General features: G+C 40.1%; 1 protein-coding gene across 1 annotated transcript; it reads right to left on the reverse strand.

Moving 5' to 3' along the window:
• Positions 1–8,635: 8,635 nt before the first annotated feature.
• Positions 8,636–15,499, reverse strand: gfral (GDNF family receptor alpha like). The gene is made up of 9 exons (XM_078273571.1): positions 15,376–15,499; positions 14,948–15,079; positions 14,342–14,497; positions 14,108–14,167; positions 13,672–13,987; positions 12,526–12,785; positions 12,356–12,436; positions 11,863–11,944; positions 8,636–11,768 (listed from the first exon to the last, which is right to left on the reverse strand). Exons 1-9 carry the CDS (start codon positions 15,410–15,412, stop codon positions 11,705–11,707), a joined length of 1,188 nt encoding a protein of 395 aa, XP_078129697.1. The 5' UTR covers positions 15,413–15,499; the 3' UTR covers positions 8,636–11,704.

Raw genomic sequence — 15,499 nt, forward strand, 5'->3', positions numbered from 1 at the left:
CATGAGAAAAATCCAGAGGTGGTTCCTCCATCAGCGCGTCGACCCCATACGCCACAAGTGGCGAATACTGACCATCCCTCCTTCTCTACAGTCAGACCTGTCATATTGGGGGAACCCCCGGACCTTGTCAGCTGGGGTTCCCCTGGGCAAGGTGACGTCATACGTGACAGTGTACAAGGATGCGTCCCTCACTGGCTGGGGAGGGATGTGCGAATCACAGGTGGTGGGAGGGGAATGGCCACCTCCCCCTCTCCCACACATAAACTGCCTGGAGCTGTCCACGGTGCTGAAGGTTTTAAAGCACTTCGCCCCAGTGGTAGCGGGGAGGCATGTTGTCGTACAAACAGACAATGTTACAGCAGCAGCATTCAGCCCGGCTATTGGAAATAGCCAGGAGCCTTCTGCTGTGGGCACACAATCATCTGCTGTCCCTCAAAGCTGTTTACATCCCTGGGATACTAAACCGGGCGGCAGACCTGATGTCGAGGGGAGGGCCCGCTCACAACGAGTGGAAATTGAATCCCACTATCGTTCAGAAGCTGTGGAGCAGGTTCGGGGAAGCGGAGGTGGATCTGTTTGCCTCACGAGAAAACACACAGTGCGCTCTGTGGTTTTCCTTGAGCACCATCCATCCCTGGCCCAGAACCCTCCTATACGCTTTTCACCCGGTCCCTCTGATCCCTCGTCTCCTGGAACGCATCCAGGAGGAGAATCTGTCGGTCATCCTGGTGGCAGCGGAGCGCACGAGCGCATCCTGGTTCCCGACGCTGTTCCAGCTGCTGGCGGGTTCCCCCTGGCAATTGCCGTGGCGCGAGGACGCCCTGTCACAGCTGGACGGTGCGATATCCCACCCCCTGGTGATAACCCAGTGACTGTGGGGCTGGCTGCTGAACGGGAACGCTTGCAGAGGTTAGGCTTGCCTCCTGCCGTAGTGCGCACTATTCAGAGTGCGAGAGCCCCCTCTACAACAGCATGTTACGCGACGCGTTGGTCCACTTTCCAGCGCTGGTGCACGGAGAGGGAAACAGACCCTATATCGTGTCCCCTGCCTCTCGTGTTGACTTATCTCCAAACATTGGTAGATAACGACTTGGCTCCGTCCACAGTCAAAGCCTACGCAGCGGCCATTTCATCCTGCCATGAAGGCTATGGAGAGAGAACGGCTTTTGCGCATCCCCTAGTAAATCGTTTTTTGAAAGGGGTCAGACGACAGAAACCCGCCGTGCGCTCTCTTACACCCCAATGGGATCTGGCCCTGGTGCTTCGAGCTCTGGGGAAGCCTCCTTTCGAGCCCTTGGCACAAGCCCCTCTCAGGTTGCTGTCTCTAAAAACGGCGCTTCTCCTTCCCATGACGTCAGCCAAGCGAGTGAGCGACTTATGCGCGCTGTCAGTTTCGCCATCCTGCCTCTCCATTAGAGGGGATGGGAGCGCAGCCACCCTACAGCCTAACCCTTCTTTCACACCGAAAATTTTAACAAATTCCTTTCGGTCAAGGGTTTTTTCCCCCCGCCTCATAACAACGACGTGGAGGAGGTTTCCCACCGATTGGGCCCGGTGCGTGCATTATCACAGTACGGGCTATCACCCAGGCCTATAACACGGAGGGGGCGGAGCCCCCCCAGGGCATCCGGGCACATTCTACAAGGGCACTATCGGCATCAACAGCTCTGTTCAGAGGCATGTCAGTAGCCGACATCTGCGCAGCGGCCTCTTCGGTTACAATTTTTTAGCTGATACATTTTCAACATTTACCTCACTTTCCTCACATTTAGCGCATTTTCCTCACATTTGAGACAGAAATTATATATATATATATATATATATATATATATAATATCTTAATGTTAAATGTTATATCTAAATGTTAAATCTAAATCTAAATGTTAAATATATATCTAAATGTTAAATCTAAATGTTATATCTAAATCTAAATGTTAAATCTAAATCTGAATGTTAAATATATATCTAAATGTTAAATGTTAAATCTAAATGTTATATCTAAATCTAAATGTTAAATATATATCTAAATGTTAAATCTGAATGTTATATCTAAATCTAAATGTTAAATCTAAATGTTAAATATATATCTAAATGTTATATCTAAATCTAAATGTTAAATTTATATCTAAATGTTAAATGTTAAATCTAAATATTATTTCTAAATCTAAATCTTAAATATATATCTAAATATTATATCTAAATCTAAATCTTAAATATATATCTAAATCTTAAATCTAAATGTTATATCTAAATGTGTCGTCAAGTGTAAAGCTAAATATTTAGAAAATATTCAAATCCCCAAGGAAACCACGCCCACTGCAGTGGCTTCAAATCGCGCTGCACCCAGTGATGCCCCAGCAAGGGGTATCTCTGCTGTAGCCAGTGGGTACTTGGAAAGATTGTGGAGCAGCTTAACTAATTAAAATAATAATTGAATTATGATTGATTTAAAACAATATATCAGCTAAAACAGCTCAACACATATGTTAAAACATATAGCGAAGTAATCAATGGTAGAAAAAAATAGCTAAAAGTGGCCTACTGACTTAGCTAACAGTTGAAATGATTAGCTAAAAATAATGTATGACTTTTGAAACATTAACCACACTTAAAGGTAAAAGGTACAAGTAAAAGGTCTAGTTAGTAGAATTTCTGACCAAACCAACCTAAATGTTTACATGATAAATAGTGTGAACACATTGGGAATTGATAGGGCGGGGTATGTGAGTTTATATGACAGGGCTGTGGGGGAACCTCAGACCAGAAGGGTTGGAAAGCACTGATCTACAGTATTTTATATTATTGACCGACCGGTATATTACAGACATGCCTTAATAGTTGTGTTAATCACAATACCGTTGTTTGAATTACGTATCTCCGTGTGTGACTAACGTCATCCTTCCCAAGCAATCTAACATTAGCCCAGCATGGATAAAGTCCAGCTATGCATCCAACATATTCATCTGAACACAACTAAAATGTCACAATCCAGCCACTTGTAAGAAGTTTGTAATACTGGTTACATAGCTAGTTATCGTGTTTTATTAACCTTAATTCTGTTTGCCAAGGCTATATTTTATTGGCTTGCAAAGTAGCTATCCGTTGCTAATGCTAACGTTAGCTAGCTAATTTATGTCAAAAAGCAGTAGCTAACTAATGTTACTGCCAAGATATGGTTTCATTGTAAGACAATGTAAACACATGACAACACTTGACGAGTCTTACAACACCTCTCTGGTCTCTAGTGAAATCATATCTTGGCAGTAGTTAGCTAACGTTTCTGCTTTTTGAGATAAATTAGCGTTAGTAACGGATAGCTCCTTCGCAAGCTAATATAGCAACATAATTCAGGTTAATAAAATACGGTAATGTAACCAAAGTATTGAAAACTACTTATATGTGGCTATAGTGTGACAGGCCTACTGCTGTTCAGTCTCGCATTGCGACACCTAGCTAACTTAGCTAGTTACAGTGCTGCGAGGCCTGTTCAGATGACATGTCGGCTGCAGTGTGTGAGCTTGATTGCTTGTGAAGGATGAGTCAAACTAACGTTAAACACACAAGGAGATATGAGTCAAACAAAACAACGACATTATAGTACACACAAATATTAAGACATTTCTGTGATATAAGTCAATAATACAAAATACTGACCGAAATGTGTTTTAATCCAGTAACTTTTTTTTTAAAATACTGTAGTCAGTATTTACTGTACCAACAGGTGTTGACTGAAAATTGCGGTGCAGCGTGATTTGAAGCCACTGCAGTGGGCGTGGTTTCCTTGGGGATTTGAATATTTTCTAAATATTTAGCTTTACACTTGGCGACACATTTAGATATAACATTTAGATTTAACATTTAACATTTAGATATATATTTAAGATTTAGGTTTAGATATAATATTTAGATATATATTTAAGATTTAGATTTAGATATAATATTTAGATTTAACATTTAACATTTAGATATGAATTTAACATTTAGATTTAGATATAACATTTAGATATACATTTTACATTTAGATTTAGATATAACATTTAGATTTAACATTTAACATTTAGATATGAATTTAACATTTAGATTTAGATATAACATTTAGATATAAATTTAACATTTAGATTTAGATATAACATTTAGATTTAGATATAACATTTAGATATGAATTTAACATTTAGATTTAGATATAACATTTAGATTTAACATTTAACATTTAGATATGAATTTAACATTTAGATTTAGATATAACAATTAGATATAAATTTAACATTTAGATTTAACATTTAACATTTAGATATATATTTAACATTTAGATTTAGATATAACATTTAGATATATATATATAATTTCTGTCTCAAATGTGAGGAAAATGCGCTAAATGTGAGGAAAGTGAGCTAAATGTTGAAAATGTATCAGCTAAAAAATTGTAACCGAACTTTTACATTCGGCACCCCATATCCCCATGCCCTTTCATCCGTTTCTATTTGCGGGATATGTCCAAGCCCTCTCTGACCCACTCGGTCCTATCCTCACTCAACGACGAATGATGCCCCGTCGTATGTGTGTTCTGTCTGCTCCCGGGTCCCGGGAGGAGAGTGGCGTCTCACATATATGTGTAGCCTATATGTAGCCTATATATATTATGTACATATGTATATATTTTTGTCACTATCACACATCCTCTCTCACTACCATGCACGCCTACAATCATGATATGTGCCGCTGCATGTGTACTGCCTGGGGTCCCCCCCCCCACCCAAACCCATAGCGTGGCTTAGAGGGCTACGCCTATACTCATAGAATCTGGAGTTACAATAACGTAACTATTGTTCATGGATGTATTAAGAGAACGTTAGTCTAGCTAGTCATGTTATGATGGGAAGTGGAAGTTAACTATTCTCTTCTTCTCCGTGTTTTGGTGAATTTCTGTAGCAGAAACAGCGCCACCTATAGACCTGGAATATGAAGTAGCGTGTTGAGTAATTTACAAATGGTTTCATTTGGACGCAACTATTCTTGAAATGAATACAGGGAAGACGGGTAAAAAAAAGATCGTTTTGGTACATGTGGACGTGGCCTGAGTCAAGCTAGCAGCTCAATGAGGCTGTTCTTTGAGCTAAATGCTAACATCAACAAGCTAACATAGTCACAGTGACAATGCTAACATGCTGATTCAGCCAGCATAATGTTTACCATGTTCACCATTTTAGTTTAGCACATTAGCATGCTAACATTTGGTAAGTAGCACTGAGCACAAAGTACAAATGAGCCTGATGTTGATGATGTAGTGTTATCATTTTTGCAGGTTTGGTCATAAACCAAAGTAGCCTACTGGAAAACTTAAAAAATGGAGCTAATGATGGTGCAATGTGAAAAGTCATTGTAATGTGTGCACCAAACTGTGTGTCAATCCACACAATCCATTTTGAAATATTTGAATAAGTGAAAACTTTGACCTGTTGGCAGGGCTACATAAAAGGTCAGGGGATTACCAAAGTCATTAGAATTCATCTTCTGGGAACCATACCACATGTCAATCCATTTAGTAGCTGTTGAGATGTCATTTTGGACAGTTTACAGTATCGACTGAATGTCACTGCCATCCACAGAGCAACTCTGCATTCAGTTGTTTGAATATGGTGAAAGAATTCCCTAACTCTCCAAGTATAACACTTGGTTAAAACAAGTTAGGGTGGGACAAGCCACTACAATATTTCTGCCTTCCAACCAAAAGCCCAAGAAATAAAAGTGGACACACTAGCTGCAAGCAGCAGCAGCAGCCATTATACAACTCAAAGTGATGCAGGATCATGGTGAGAGTGCATGCCACACACACAAGCTTGCAGGCACATAGACAGACTTTTTTTTGCAAACAATACCCAACCTCTCAGAACATCATGCTGTGAGAAGAAAATGTGAGGCAAACCAGTAAAGGTCTCAGCACCTTCAAAAACCCTCCCAGGAAACACTTATGTCAGCAGAAGCACAAAGCACTGAATGACTTTAAGAGAGATGGGAATTCCTGAAAGAAGAGCAGGTTCACCTTCTTGGACCAGAGGTCAACCCGAAGAGAGATGGTGAAAAAGATTGTTCATTGATCACCAGGATACCAAAAAAAACTTAAATAAGGTTGTTCAGAACACAACAATTACTCTCTCAAAACAAGGAGGGTTTGATGGAGAACAGATGAATGAGATGAAAAAAAAACTAGAAGAAGGCAAATCCCTGCCCAGCCCCCTTCACGTCAATCTAACATGTCCTCTCCTATATTTACATCCACATCGTCATGGTTGACTCAGTGTTCAGCACTGCGGTTTTACTGCAGGAATGTTCTGGTTTCAAACCAGCGGGGGTCTTTCTGTGTTCAGCAGCATGTGTTTGCATGTGGTTGTGTTGACTTACAGTACAGTCACGATCTCTCCCATGTCCGTGTGGGTTTCCTTCCTTCCTCCCACAGTCCAGACATGTTGAACAGGTGAAACATTGAATCTAAACAGTCTGTAGCTATGAAGCCTGTCCAGCTTAACTTCTCTTCTCCTAAATAGTGTGATAGCTCATTAGTGTAGAAGTCAAAATGTTATCACAATATAATTATATTATGCTGTTTATTACTGTGATTTCACCAGTGCCTCCCTCTGATTCGGTCCTTTCCCTTCATTTATTTATTATAGTAGTTGTGCACAACATATTATCTTGTGGAAACAAGAATTGGCAGGTCCATGTACAGATTTACCTACAGTATGTACCTTTGGAGCCTGATAATTACAGTAAACTAACCAATTATTATCATCTCCAGGAGCCCGGTTGGCTGAAACATTTTTACAGCAGAATGAGAATAAACCCAAAGTTATATTATTTAGTCCAAAGCATAAAAAGCATCTGCTTTATTTTGTCTTGTCAAGTAGTTTTTAAATCAGGCAGTCCTGCATTATTTCCTGACTCTTAACAATTTTCTGTGTTTGACCTGGAGAAAGTTAACAGGCTCTGTCTATTGACTATCTATTGATTGATAGTCTTTCTAACTTCACCTTAAAAAAACACTCTTGTTGGCTTTTAACTGTGCCAAACATGTTCTTCTTAAGCCTTACTGTAAGTAATCTGCTGTTTGTGACATGCATACTGTATGTTTTGATTTTGTTTTTGAATAAAATGTTATTAGCAACAAATGATCTCATTCAATTCAATTTTATTTATAGTATGAAATCATAACAAAAGTTATCTCAAGACACTTTACAGATAGAGTAGGTCTAGACCACACTCTATAATTTACAAAGACCCAACATTTCCAGTTATTCCCCCAAGAGTAAGCATTTAGGGCGACAGTGGCGAGGAAAAACTCCCTTTTAGGGAGAAACCTCGGGTGGTGAGGAAAACCTCCTTTTAGGGAGAAACCTTGGACAGACCCAGGCTCTTGGTAGGTGGTGTCTGACGGTGCCGGTTGGGGGTGTGATGAACAGTGTCAATAATAGTCACAATAAAGATAATGGAACTGTGACTAGAAATAGTAGTTGTAGTAGTTCATGGCATAGCAGGGCGTTACAGGGTGTAGCAGGGCACCGCAGGGCACAGCAGGACGTAGCAGGGCATAGCAGGACGTAGCAGGGCACTGCAGAGCGTAGCAGGGTGTAGCAGGGCATAGCAGGGCGCGGAGCAGGACCACGGCGACAGCTGCAACCATGATTTAGGTGCCACCCTAATCCAAGGAAATCTGCTGGGCGAAAAAACATAAGGACTCTGGGGAATAAGCTCCCCAGAGCTAAGTTAGTAACAAGCATTTCTGAGACATGGATGCACAAAGATGGAAAGAGAGAGGAGGGGGGAACTCAGTGTGTCAAAGGAAGTACCCCTGCAGTCTAAAACTATAACAGCATAATTAAGAGCTGGTGCAAGGCAAACCTGAGCCAGTTCTATAAGGGTTGGTAGATGAATCTGACGACTATGAAGAGAAGCAGAGAAGAGAAGAGGTGCCGTGTCTCAAACGCTGCAACGCCTCACTCCCGAACTATAAGCTTTATCAAAGAGGAGAGTTTTAAGTTTACTCTTAAATGTAGTGACGGTGTCTGTCTCCCGAACCCAGACTGGGAGCTGGTTCCACAGGAGAGGAGCCTGATAGCTGAAAGCTCTGGCTCCCCTTCTACTTGTTCTGGTGAGTTTTCTAAAACAAATGCCTGTCGAAGGGAAAAAAAATGCAAGCTTCTAACTATAGCAAGGACTCTGTCCTGTCTGTCTATCTGTCTGTCTGTTTGTATGTACAGTGGGGCAAAAAAGTATTTAGTCAGCCACCAATTGTGCAAGTTCTCCCACTTAAAAAGATGAGAGAGGCCTGTAATTTTCATCATAGGTACACTTCAACTATGAGAGACAAAATGAGAAAAAAAAATCTAGAAAATCACATTGTAGGATTTTTAATGAATTTATTTACAAATTCCTCGGGAAAATAAGTATTTGGTCACCTACAAACAAGCAAGATTTCTGGCTCTCACAGACCTGTAACTTCTTCTTTAAGAGGCTCCTCTGTCCTCCACTTGTTACCTGTATTAATGGCACCTGTTTGAACTTGTTATCAGTATAAAAGACACCTGTCCACAACCTCAAACAGTCACACTCCAAACTCCACTATGAGACCAAAGAGCTGTCAAAGGACACCAGAAACAAAATTGTAGACCTGCACCAGACTGGGAAGACTGAATCTGCAATAGGTAAGCAGCTTGGTGTGAAGAAATCAACGGAGCAATTATAAGAAAATGGAAGACATACAAGACCACTAATAATCTCCCTCAATCCGGGGCTCCACGCAAGATCTCACCCCGTGGGGTCAAAATGATCACAAGAACGGTGAGCAAAAATCCCAGAACCACACGAGGGGACCTAGTGAATGACCTGCAGAGAGCTGGGACCAAAGTAACAAAGGCTACCATCAGTAACACACTACGCCGCCAGGGACTCAAATCCTGCAGTGCCAGACGTGTCCTCCTGCTTAAGCCAGTACATGTCCAGGCCCGTCTGGAGTTTGCTAGAGAGCATTTGGATGATCCAGAAGAGAATTGGGAGAATGTCATATGGTCAGATGAAACCAAAATAGTACTTTTTGGTAAAAACTCAACTCGTCGTGTTTGGAGGGGAAAGAATGCTGAGCTGCATCCAAAGAACACCATACCTACTGTGAAGCATGGGGGTAGAAACATCATGCTTTGGGGCTGTTTTTCTGCAAAGGGACCAGGACGACTGATCCGTGTAAAGGAAAAAATGAATGGGGCCATGTATCGTGAGATTTTGAGTGAAAACCTCCTTCCGTCAGCAAGGGCATTGAAGATGAAACATGGCTGGGTCTTTCAGCATGACAATGATCCCAAACACACTGCCCGGGCAACGAAGGAGTGGCTTTGTAAGAAGCATTTCAAGGTCCTGGAGTGGCCTAGCCAGTCTCCAGATCTCAACCCCATAGAAAATCTTTGGAGGGAGTTGAAAGTCTGTGTTGCCCAGTGACAGCCCCAAAACATCACTGCTCTAGAGGAGATCTGCATGGAGGAATGGGCCAAAATACCAGCAACAGTGTGTGAAAACTTTGTGAAGACTTACAGAAAACGTTTGACCTTTGTCATCGCCAACAAAGGGTATAGAACAAAGTATTGAGATGAACTTTCGTTATTGACCAAATACTTATTTTCCACCATAATTTGCAAATAAATTCATTAAAAATCCTACAATGTGATTTTCTGGATTTTTTTTTCTCATTTTGTCTCTCATAGTTGAAGTGTACCTATGATGAAAATTACAGGCCTCTCTCATCTTTTTAAGTAGGAGAACTTGCACAATTGGTGGCTGACTAAATACTTTTTTGCCCCACTGTATGTATATATGTATGTATGTATGTATGTATGTCCTTTGCATATCTTCGGAACCTTTCATCCAATCTTGTTCACTCTTGGCGGTTCTATTTATGGGGACCCAAGGATGTGCAGTGTCAAAGTTGGTGCAATTTGGACATGTGACGCATTAATAATAATGAACTTTGAGTAAACAAGCGAACAGCTCAGGGCTTTGCAGACTGAGTCGGGCATGTCTTGACCTACATTCGCAGCGGGCCTTTACGGCCGCAGCTCATTGACAGTTTACTTTTGCTGCTGGATATTATAACGTTTACATCCGATCTCTTCTTTACATCCCTGGAGTCAACAAGCACCAGCAGATTGCCTACAGAAACAGCGCCACTCAGCCTTTGCAACTCAAATTGTGTAAATTTGCCATACATCCATGCTCTACTTTATAACCACGGCGGTTATTTCAAAACAAGCGACTAATATGTCTATTTGGAAATCAATACCGCCTCTAGCGAATAGCCTACAGGAAAAACGCCACTCTGGCAGAGGGTACTTTGGTTTTATGCCCACACCTGAAGGAGATGCAACAGATCCCATCTGTGCATTGTATCTGTACTTATCCATAACCATTGCTTTGACTCAATTGAGGCCATAAAATGTTCGTGTGAGCTTGTGCACCCAAGTGATGCCTAGACTAGAGCATTACTAGGGGACTCAACTTTGTCATTGCAGGTGCATTGCTCAGGATCCAAGGAGACACAGTGTCAAGTATGAATCTATGGATGAGCGGTTCTCCAGAATGCTGCAAGCAACAATACTGGAGGCCAAGCAATCAGCCTGTTCCAAACAGGCACATTTTAAATGGGCACTGCTCTAGTTCCTTTAAAAGCTGCTTTTTGACCGTGGATCAAAACACTGTATGTCACCTCAGAAATGATACAGCATTTTGAACACACTGAGACTTCAAGGTGTTCAGAGTGAAGACTATTATCAGATACAGTTGAAGCCCAGAGCACCAATAAACTGTCACAAAAAGACAAGTGATGACATAAAGCTATCTGTCAGACGTGTTGATTCTTACAATGATTGACAGCACAAGTCAGTGTAAAACAGATGAAAATGTGAGGATCGATAATTTACTGCAGAGTGAAATGTTTCTTTTGTGATTCAAGAAAAAATCATGTAATCACTCACATGATCATCTGTCTCCGACATACATTATATCTTGTCACAACAGTATTTTGCTTGTGCAACATTTATAACTGTAAAAGACATAGGTTTTTATCACTTGAAATTAGGCCTGGGATATTCTTGACCAAATACCTCGTTGATATTTCGACGATATTGTAGGTTTAACAAATGGTGCCTTCACAATGACATTTTGGATAAATAATCGTCAGTAATGTTGACATACAGTAATGACTTAGTGGTTAAAGGCAAATAATAAAACAGCTAGAACAGCCTGGTAAGTTCAGAAAATTACATCACTTCAGTGTAATGCAGCCTTTAAAAGCAGAAAGACAACACTTACGATATTACAATCACCAAATCTAAGGCGATATCTAGTCTCCTATCACAATATCCATATATTGCCCAGCTCTACTTCAAATAGATTTTCTTTAATAAAACACTGCAATTCAGACTGATTACTCTAATAGCAGCATTGTTATATGTTACCAAGACCAGTGTATGAAATATATCATTACTTTATCAATGCTGCCGTAATTGAGTATATGTGGATAATTCTTGATATATATTCTTATCAACATTGTGGGGAAAAAAGACATTTATGCAACATCTACAATCTTTTTGAGTTAAAAAGGAACAACATTGGAAATTTGAAAAATTCAGATTTTCAAGACAAACATTTAACAGATGAATAAACATCAGGGAATAACACAATTGCTCTTCTGCGGATGGTGAAATTTTGTTTTGTCTCTTCTCAACATCCTACAAGACAAAAGAAATAACAGTAAACATTCACATGGTGTATTATCATTACAAATCAGAGACACTTGATATATTTTAATGTTGATGTATTTACCATATTTTACTGATAACAGCCAGAGACATTAATGTAACAACTCCAACAAGTAGCACAGTTGCAAAAGCATATAGTAGATAATCTGAGAAGACAAAATATTCAACATTCAATTTATTAAGAACTGTCACAGAGAGGAGGAAGAGTCATGACCAAAAAGGTCATAACAACATATCCAGGCACTTAAGGTTGGTTACAAAAAATAAAAGGCCTTTAATTCGTTTGGCAAGACATTGAAAAGTAAAACAATGCGTATCAGCTTGAGCCTTCCTCAATGTAATTATTGAAAACTGTATTGATATCCATCCATCCATTAACTCTATCTGCTTCTCCTTGAGGGAGCCAATTGGGCAAGAGGCCTGGACGTCACCAATTAACCTGCATGTCTTTGGACTGTGGAAGGAAAACTGAACCTTGTTGTTGTAAGGTTTTATTGGATTTTATTTTACCAGTATCACAATCAGTTTAAAGTGCTGAATTTCAAATGTGAATTTACCATGTGACCATGCATGACCTTGCTCAGATTCATCGATTTCAGGAGGTTTAGTAGGATCACTGCTGCTTTTCCAAGATTTAACTGAAATACACATGAAAATGCATTAAAACGTTTCCAATTAACAAATGTAACTTTAAATTGCCTGTTTTGTAAATCAAAATCCTACTCACTGAAGCGTGATCTATTATGAAACACATCATGAATCATGTTGCACGTCAGTAGATCATTATTGCGCATTCCCTCGCATGCACAAGGATAGTGAAGTGCTGTGCCCAAAGTGGCCAAGAAGGCAATTTTACATTCAGGATCTGCACCACGGATGAGAGCTGAATCCATCTGTGTGATACAATCATCATTTTGAAGGTCACTGTTGCTGCATTGTGCTTCTTCAGGGCTCCAGCATTTGGCTCGGAAAGTTTTTAACAGGTCTCTGGTAAATCAGAGAAAAACATGTTTTGGGTGCAGTCTCTGGGACTGGGTTGTTTGCTTTAGTGTTCAGGGAAAATGCAATACAAAGAGTTCAAGTGTATTTAATTTATATAGCACTTTAATACACACACACACACACACACACACACACACACACACACACATATATATATATATACATAGATGTGGTGGAAATAAAACAAGATTTAAATAGATATAAGTTTAAACACAAATAAATTAATACTTAGGAAAGAGCCTCTCCAACTGCACCGGTGATATAACGATTGTGATGCAACAATTACGTGTGGACATTTCAGCTTAATTAGATGCAATTTGGAGATGTACTTAAAAAACGTGTTGACTGTGACAACACTGAGCCACTAATGAGATGGATTTATATGAAATATAGTACAGATGTGTGTTTCCCAGATGATAAATCCTAATGACCCTGAATTTTCCTCTAGCACCACCATAAGTTTCACATTTGTTTAGAAATTTGGTACAGACATTAAGGTCTCATAACTGTGGTCAACCCTAGACTTTTTATCTAGCGCCATCATCAGGTCAACATTTTAATCTGTCCAATACTTTGGTTTATGACATTCCCATTAGGATCGGCTGTACAATGTGTTTATTGCTAATATCAACTATTAGGATGGTGTAGAGCCTATTTGTTAAATATCATCATGTTAACATGGTCATTGGGACCATGTTAGCATGCTGATGTTAGCATTTAGCTCAAAGTACAGCCTCATTTATTTCATAATATAATAAATATAATGGTTTTATGATCATCCTTGGGTGAAGAATACTTCCATGGCATCAAGTCATTTCTTTTTCAGTATTTCTGCAGTGCCAGACATAGGTCTGAAAGAATAACAACATACCTGCAGTGACTGTCCTCAACACACTGGTTAACTGTATCCTGGCAGATTCTGGTCTGCGGTCCACATGTGCCTCTATGCAGAGCAGTTTTCATATCCAGACAGCTCTGATCTAAAGCCTCACACTCACACATGACCAGCATCTCTGCGACATTGTGCGGCATGCTGCCGTAGAACTGTTGAGTCACTTCCTGACAGCGGTCACGGTCGCACTGTTGTTCAGTGCATGCAGTAAGGACAGGTGCTAGGTACCTGTTGCAAACTGGATCACTGACACAAACTGTCATTTGGTCCAAGCACGATGCAGAACCATTGTGTACTGGAAAAAAGACATGTTGTAGTTGTGTTTTACAGAAACATCCCTTTTATCTTGATTGAATTCAGTTACAGTCACATCATTTTATCTTTTAATTGAGGTAAAACATAATTCAATATTTACCATAGCCTATTAAACTGCTTGACTGCCAGTCCATCACTGTGCTCCTCCTCCTCTGAGCCGCTGTAACAAGAATTGGAAACATGATCAGCTGTTCTCCAACAAATGCCTTCTGTCTTTTGTTCATTCAGTAGCACAATAGTGTTCGGTCACGCAGTACATCAGATCGCCTTTGGTAAATACAAATGCAATTTCACCTATAAATGCTTATCTCTGAGACTACTGAGAATACTGCACCTGGCTTGTGGAGGCATTGTATGGCCAGCGCTTGTATAGAGTCACAAAGCTCGTCCTCCCAGGCACACACACACCCGTGCAGAGAGGGAAATTGGTCCAATACAGTCTGGATGGTCAAGTTACAGACCTCTGAGCCTTTTATTTGGCACCCTTCATCTTGATTTACACAAACACAAGAGGGAGGTAAAAAAACAGGATTTTCCATAAGCGAGCGGGTCTTGTTTGTGCAACAGGTGTTTCCTATGTGCCTGCTGCTCTGATTGGCTCTCTTGTGATGGTTGGATGGTTATATGCAGACAACATAAAGTTCACTATCATCATAGAGGATTCTAATGTCAAAACAGATTATATTTAAAAGGCATGTGATGGCCTATTCATTATAGTCTATTTATTTAGTATTACAAACTTTGCTCTAGGTTATTGCCTCTGTTAATACATTTAAGCCATACTCCAAGAAGTGCAATTCAATTAAGTAGCCTCATGCCCTGAGCCTTCTGAGGAAATTAAATCATTACTTTTATAATGCCACTAGAAAACATAATGATAACATCATGTTCCAATACGTCCTGCAGCAGAAATGGAAAATTTGAAATGTGTCATTTTTACCCTCACAGATGCTTCCGTAAAATGCCTCTTCACTCCACTTGCATAGATTTGACATGCAGGTGTCCACAGCAGCCAGACAGTCAGAAGGTGGAGATGAAATGCTGGAGCTGGATATCTGAGGTATCACAGCCCCTATAATATAAGTACATTACAATAATTTATTTATGTATGTGAATTTATTGCATTATATTCATCTATACAGAATTTTGATATATTTAGTATTTGTCTTAAGCTGATATAGAGAAGGTATGTTTAATACAAATACATATGCAAGTTTAACATCACTGATTGAAGACACACTTTGGTTGCTTGTACATGCATTACATGCAGCTCTGCTTTAAAGCCTTAGTTTTAGTTAGATTCCCTCTCAATACACAGCAATTTTAAAATGAATTCAATAAGTTATTTTATAGTGATGGTTGACTCACCAAGAATGACTGCAGCTGCCAGATGTATCAGTTGCATGATAGCTGTTGGAAAGCTGTCCGTGGACAACTGAAGCCCTCCTGCATCTGATCTGTGCCACTCGTTGGTACTTGAGCTGGGAAACAC

The sequence above is a fragment of the Sander vitreus genome, chromosome 17 (genome assembly GCF_031162955.1).
Source record: "Sander vitreus isolate 19-12246 chromosome 17, sanVit1, whole genome shotgun sequence".
Taxonomy (NCBI): Eukaryota; Metazoa; Chordata; class Actinopteri; order Perciformes; family Percidae; genus Sander; species Sander vitreus.